This window comes from Antechinus flavipes, chromosome 6 (assembly GCF_016432865.1).
Source record: "Antechinus flavipes isolate AdamAnt ecotype Samford, QLD, Australia chromosome 6, AdamAnt_v2, whole genome shotgun sequence".
Classification (NCBI taxonomy): domain Eukaryota; kingdom Metazoa; phylum Chordata; class Mammalia; order Dasyuromorphia; family Dasyuridae; genus Antechinus; species Antechinus flavipes.
In genome coordinates, this window is record NC_067403.1 from 252,285,933 (window position 1) to 252,292,868 (window position 6,936).

Consider the following 6,936-nt stretch of genomic DNA (forward strand, 5'->3'; position numbering starts at 1 on the left):
TCCCCCCTCAACTCCCCTTTGGGTCTGTGAAATGAGACTTTTTTTGGCCAAGACCCCTTCCAGCTCTGTTAGCCTAGCCAGTGGGCTGCACTCATCACTAGATGATCACGAATGAGATACTAACAAGAAATGTGTTCTTTTCATTTTTTTAGAGAGCTATTAAATTACTTTCCAATTATCTGTTCTTCTACACTGTCGTGTATACAGTCATCTCATGGGTCATCCTCAGATGGAACCACAAAGCCATGTATCGCCCTCCTTTTTGAACAAATGTCTCCTTCCTCTCTGCAAGTAAGATTGGGGGAGGCAGGGGGATAGAAAAGGTCAAAGCTCCTCCTTTGTGTAGGGTAAAGCAACAAAAGGGGAGAAAGCAGATGGGATTGGTATTCTGCCAAAGTTCTTTCAAAGGCAGACTCATGAAGCCGTACCTTTAGACTTCCCTCTTCTATGGGATGTCAGAGCTTGGAAGTCTCATGAGAAGTTACACTACTCTGATGCACAATGGGAGAAACTCAAGAAGCCAAAAAGTTCACACAGAACCACTTTCTTCCTATTTAGTCCCCTTTCCATTGAGCCATAAAAGGGAATCCCAGAAAATTCCTAGGGTGCTAAACTTTCCAAAGCTAACTGAAGGTTCTTAGGTAACATGCAATTGGCCAAGCAGTCACTGAAGAGCTTCGAGTTTCCTCATTTATAAAAGAAGAATAATGATGATTTACTTCACAAGGGTCAATTCAATTTAATACCACAAGATTTGTTAAATGCTACCTATGCATTAGTCAGCCAGGCCCCAGGAATACAAAGACAGACAAAAACAACAAAAAACTTGACCGGAATTTGGGGTATGATTGTGGCTATGTCAGGGACACAGAGAATTTGTGGAGATGCCCTAGGAGAAAGGGAGGAATCAGGAAAGGCTTCTTGGGAAAAGAGGGTGGCCTCCTGAGCAAGGAGCATCAAATGTATTATTGCCAAGAAAACCCCAAGTGGGGTCCCCAAACGTCAGACACAGCTAAAACAACTGGCAAAGAAACCCAAAGCAGAAGCAGTTTTACCAGAAATCCCAGATCACACTCCCCTAGCCAGGCCACTACTATAGCTGACACATGCAAGCAGGGGCCATTTCTTGCAAAGAGAGGGAAGGGCTTTCTATCCCCTCCTGACCCTTCACTAAAAAAGCACAGAAAGTGAGTCTCATATGCTTATATTCTGGAAAGCGAAAGGAAGAATAAGCTAGAGGATTGAGTCCTCTCTTGTACAGCGGCTATTCTGGCTTCTTCTGCCCAAAAAAGCAAGCTTGGAAGTAGAGTCAGGAGACTTAAGTTCTAATTATGATTCCAAGGTTTCCTGATTGTATGACTTTAAATCAGTCATTTCTCATGAGCCTCAATTTCTTCAAAAGAGGGAATAATTAGCACCTTTACTAGATGGATGTGGGGAAAATGCTTTGATTAGAGTTCTTAAAGGATCTTAGGCAGAGTCAGAAGGGACCCTGGAAGTTATTTAATTCAACTTGTCTCATGTTTTGGGGAGGTAAAAACTGACGTTCTGCTACTGAAAGGACTTGACAGAGGCAACACAGCTAGATGAGGGGCAGGGTAGTGCAGAGGAAAGGGCTCTAACCTAAGAGTCATTGGGCCTGGCTTTGTATGCCCAGCTCTGTCACTAGTGGAGAATTAGATGAGACCAGATGGGTTATCCGTGAAGTCACTGAATTTCTCTCTGCCTCAGTTTCCTCCTCTATAAAAGGAAAGGATTAAGCTAAATGACTTCTAAAGCACCTTCGGGCTCAACCTCAGATCCTCCAACTTGGGTCTAGCAAGTCCCTTCATTGGCTTATGCCATCTCCTGCTTATGTAACTGGGCTATCATTGAGACAATGGTGGGGGTATTTGGGGGAGGATATGTTGACTGATGATGAGAAGTTCACTTTTCCTGCCTTCCCAGACCCAGCTCCCAGGTGTCCAGGTTGGATCCAAATCCAGAAAGGACAATAAAGATGTCACTGAAGACTCAGCTTGGAAGAAGGAAGGCGTCCTTCTGGGACGGGGTGCATGGCCTCCCAATCCAGGGCTACTCTGCACTTCCCACTGCACAGACAAAATCGCAAGCACCTTGCTCCAAGACTCGTTGACAAGGGCAGGCAGGTGACTCACAGCTCATTGTAAATACCCAGCCCCCATTTAAAAGCAAAGAAAACCATTGAGAATCCGCAATAAAGAATGACTGGAAAGCCGAGAATGGGCAAGCATTTGAAAACGTGCACAGTGTTTTCTAATTTTTCCCCCCTGTTTCTTAAATAAAAGTGAAATGAAGACAGTTTGCTTCTTTTTTCAAATGTATTTAAAGAAAGAGTAAGAAAAAAGAAAAACAAAATGAAACAAAAGGACATTGTCATGTGCGCAGCACAACATCAGGAAGGATTCAAAATATCTAACAATGAATTACCAGATCAAGAAAGTATAGATAGATAGATGTGTGTGTGTGTGTGTATGTGTGTGTGTGTAGAAGAAATTATAATCATGAGTGTCTATCTTTGTTTCCTTGTAAATTATTCTTTTGTTTTTTGCTGTACAACTTTTTTACTTTATTCTTCCCCCCCACCCCTTTCATCCCCCATGACTTCCAGGCAGGCTAAAGTTAAGAAAGGATATATTTATATATAGTATATAGATACATACACACACATATCTTTCTTATCCCTGCTGACCCTTTGCTTTAATTCTGCTCCTAACTTTCAATCCTATTTCTTAACTTCCCCCTACCTATGGATCTCTCTCTTGTCTTCTTCCCACACCCTTTGCTTCCTGGTCCACCCATCCCTCTCCCCTTATTTCTTTATAGATTTTGGAGGGTGCTATACCCTTCATGGCATATATGTACTGGTGCTTATTTAAACCATTCCTGAGTGAGTAGGTTTTCAGAACTACAAGCCCTCTTCTCCCCTTTAATACCTCTGTCTATTCTTCCTCTGCACCTAATTTGAATGGCATTACTATTTTTACCTTAACTCTGTTCTAATCTTTATTTTGAGCTGCCTTATTATTTTCAATCTTAAACATATGTTATACATTTTCCGTGTTAAAGAAAAACAATTTATCCATGTTGAGTTCCTTGAAATTGATCGTTGATATTGGCTTTTATGTATTAGATTTTCTATCAAGTTCAGGTTTCATTGAGAGAAAGTCCTGAAAAATCTCCAAGTTCATCGAATATACATTTTTTTCTTGTCCAATATTAGAGATAATTTTGCTGGATATGATACTGTTAGCCAAAGCCTAGTTTTTTTGATTGTTGGTGGATACGATTCCAGGACCTGCTATCTTTTATTTTAACTGCTGATAAATCCTGCACAATTCTAATTGTAACTTTAGCATACGTGAATTGTTTTTTCCCCTTGTTTATGGCAAATTTTTCTCTTTGATCTGAGGGTTTGGAAATTTGACAATAATGCTTCTATGTGTTTTCCACAAAGGATCTCACAGAGGTGCTGATTGGTGGGTTTTTTCTATTTCTACTTTCCCCTCCTATTACTTCAGGACAATTTTCTTGGATTATTTCTTTCATTATCGTATCAAAGTCCATTTTTTGGTCACAACTTTTAAACAGTCCCATTATTCTTATATTTTCTCTTCTTGATCTGTTCTCCAGATCTGTCTTTTTCTTATATCTTAATATTCTGTTCTAATTTTTCATTCTTTATAATCAGTTTTGTTATTTCTTGGTCTCTCATAGCTTCCCCTTACACAATTCTAATTTTCAAAGAGTTATTTTCATTTTTGAGACTTTTATCTCCTTTTCTAATTGGTAAACTTTTTTTTCATAATCTTCTTGTTTTTCTTGGATGTTTTAAAAGTTTTTCCTCAATATGTCTCATTTGATTTTTAAATTCTTTTTTGAATTCTATAAATTCTCTCTGGGCAGGGAGCCATTTCATCTTACTCTTTCGATAGAAGCTTTTTTTTATTTCAGTGTCAACCTCTGGAGATGAACCTTGGTTTTTCCTGTTCCCAAGTTTCAATAGTGGGAGGGTATGGCTTCACTTTAATTCTTCCCTCTGACCAGGGACCCTAAACCAAGAGCTCCTCACAAGTAGCAGTGTCCCTCACCCCCTTCCTCCCCCCTTCCCTGCTTCTGCACTCCCAGTGTTCTGGTTCCTCCTTACCCCAGTGTCACATCTCTGCAGCCCAACTGGGTTTGGTGTTCCCTCAGTCTTCCCAGATTCAGACCCAGGCTGAACAGTCCCGGAGGAGAACATCTCTGGGGTTCCTATTGAGATTCCAGGCCCGAGGGTCCCCATTGCATGTTTCTAGACTTGTCTGTACTTCAGGCAGGTTAATCCCCAGCTCAGGTTCTTTCTTCAGATCACCTCAGATTGTCAGGAGGATCCCTGTTCTGCCCCAAACCTTCTTGATTCTTTACCAGGATATGTTTGCCTGAGGCACAAATTTGTTCTATTTGTGGGGGAAATCTGGAGAGCTTGAAATTTACCAACCTCTTCCGCCATATTTCCAGAATTTTCAGTTTGCTTTTTTTTTTTAATTCTTAATAGACAAAAGATGGATGATCGATAATAACAGTAATATATCATTTCCTAGACATTATGCTAAGCTTTTTACAATTATCTCCACTGATCCTCACAACAACCCTGCGAGGCAGGTGCTGCTATTATCATCCCCATTTTTTGTCAAATGAGGAAACTGAGGAGAGATACGGTGCCCGGGGTTACACAGCCAGTAAGTGTCTGAAAACAGATTTGAATTCCAGTTTTAAACCAGGACCCTATCCACTGAGCCACCTCACTCTGCCCAAATTAGAATCAGATTAGAATTAGAATCTCAGCCCGTATTGGTAAGCACTCTGTGGTTCTAAGTGACTCCCTTAGGTTGTTTCAGGTAAGGCAGCTTTCATTCCATCCTCCCCATATCCACACCTGATTTGGCTAGAGAACTGGACATGGAATCAGGTGGCTCTTGGTTCAGTTCCTATCTCTCTGACCCTGACTAGATTGGTGCCCATGGGTAAGTCACTTTTCATCTTTCAGAGCCTCAATTTCCTTATCTTAAAAATTAGAATAATTAGAATTATTAATCCTTAATTAGAATAGATTTATATCTACTGTATTCTATTATTTTCTATAATATATACAGATTCTATATTATTATTCTATTAACATATATAAAATTCTAAATAGAATAGAATTAGAATTGATCATTAGAATAATAGTTCTTAGAATTTCTACCTCTCAAGATTATTGTAAGAAAATTTATTTTTACAAAGCAGTAATTGAGAAAAAAAATCTGGTACTGGCTAAGGAACAGGATTCTTCATAACAGATTATTAAAATGACTAAATTAGAACATTTGCAATGAGTAAATTACATTATTAGTAAGGGACCAAAGTAAATGACCATGGTAAAATAATGTTTGTTAAATCCCCAAATCCAAGTTTTGGGGGCAAATCCTTCATTATTTAACAAACTGCTGAGAAAATCAGAAAGCAGTTTGGTATACTGTATACCAAGATAAGGTCAAAAAGGGAAAAAATGTTTTTTTACATAAAGGGTGATATAAGTGAATTAGGAGAGCAGGCGAAAATGTACCTTATGGGATGTAGCTTCTAGGGGAAATGTATAAGTAGCCCTGAGGCATCCAGACCTCAACAATCCACAGATAGCATTGGCTGCCAGATACCAATCTATTGGTCTGTGATAACAGAGTTTCCAAGACAAATGATGGGGTACTCTTCCATTTCCACAATTAAAACATAACATTCAATATTGAAAAGCATAATAAAAATTGACATGCCATGTTATTTACCTTAACATACCTATCAGTTCCATGGAAAAGAAAAAGAGTCTATGACCAAACATTTTATTTTATGGGAAGTAAAACAGATAATTTTGATTACATGAAATTAAAAAGATTTTGCACAAAGAGAACTAATGCAGCCAAAATTAGAAGGAAAACAGGAAGCTGTAGCATAGATTTCATGTTCTCTTGCCTTAAAGGGTAGGGAAAGGGATACAAGAGAGGGAAAGAATTTAGAACTCAATTTTTAAAAGTGAATGTTAAAATTTTATATGTAATTGAAAATATTTAAAGAAATACATATGTATGTACTATATATATATCTATATCTATATATCTATAGATTGATATATATAGATATTTTGTGTGTGTGTGTGTGTGTGTGTTTCTAAAAATTTTCCATTTGAGATTGGATCTCGTTATCTTACCCAGGCTGGAAGTGCAGACCCCCTTCACTAGCCTCATTCACATTGCTAATTTACACAGAACTTTTAACCTGTCTCCTTTCTGACGTGTGCCAGCTTAACCTTAAGTATTCGAGTGAATTCCCCTGACTCATCTATCTGAGAGGTAGAGCTAGTGCTGACCATATTGGTACAGAGCGTAGGACAGATGCTTTATAACCCTACTGCAGTTCAGAGAGCTCAAGCAATCCACTGGTCTCATCCTTCCTTAATAGCAGAGATTACAGGAACATGTTGTTAGAATCCTAGTGTTAACTCAGTGGAATTGATACAATGCACATATTAGAGCAAATCCTTACAAGTGAAAAGTCACTAATATTGATAGAAACAATGCTTACGTTAACACCTTTGAGAGTTCACACCTTGTGAGTTCACACTTTGGGAGATTTCAGGGTTCAGTATGAGATATCCAAATTCACACCTCCCATAATCCCACTCTCAGAGGAGGAGTCAACCTTTGAGAGAGCATAAAAATAGCTGAGCTCAGTCAGGAGAGTTCAGTTGAAAAGATTGAGAGGGGAGCGTCAGCTGGAGAGAGGTAGAAGCTGGAAGAGCTAAAGGACTAGCAACAAGAGCTCTCGGAACCAAGGAAAGCTTACCGGGCTATTTTGGAGGAAACAATAAAGAACTGTACTTAAATCCCTGGCTGCGTTTGAGGTGAT

General features: G+C 39.1%; 1 protein-coding gene across 1 annotated transcript in view; it reads left to right on the top strand.

The window, feature by feature from the left end:
• Nucleotides 1–2,299, top strand: part of LOC127540445 (membrane-spanning 4-domains subfamily A member 6C-like) — an 8,995-nt gene extending 6,696 nt beyond the window's left edge. The window contains exons 5-6 of the mRNA XM_051965140.1: nucleotides 153–291; nucleotides 1,948–2,299. Coding sequence (XP_051821100.1) covers nucleotides 153–266 — 114 coding nt within the window. The 3' untranslated portion in view covers nucleotides 267–291; nucleotides 1,948–2,299. The remainder of the gene's footprint in view (nucleotides 1–152; nucleotides 292–1,947) is intronic.
• The last annotated feature ends 4,637 nt before the right edge of the window (nucleotides 2,300–6,936 follow it).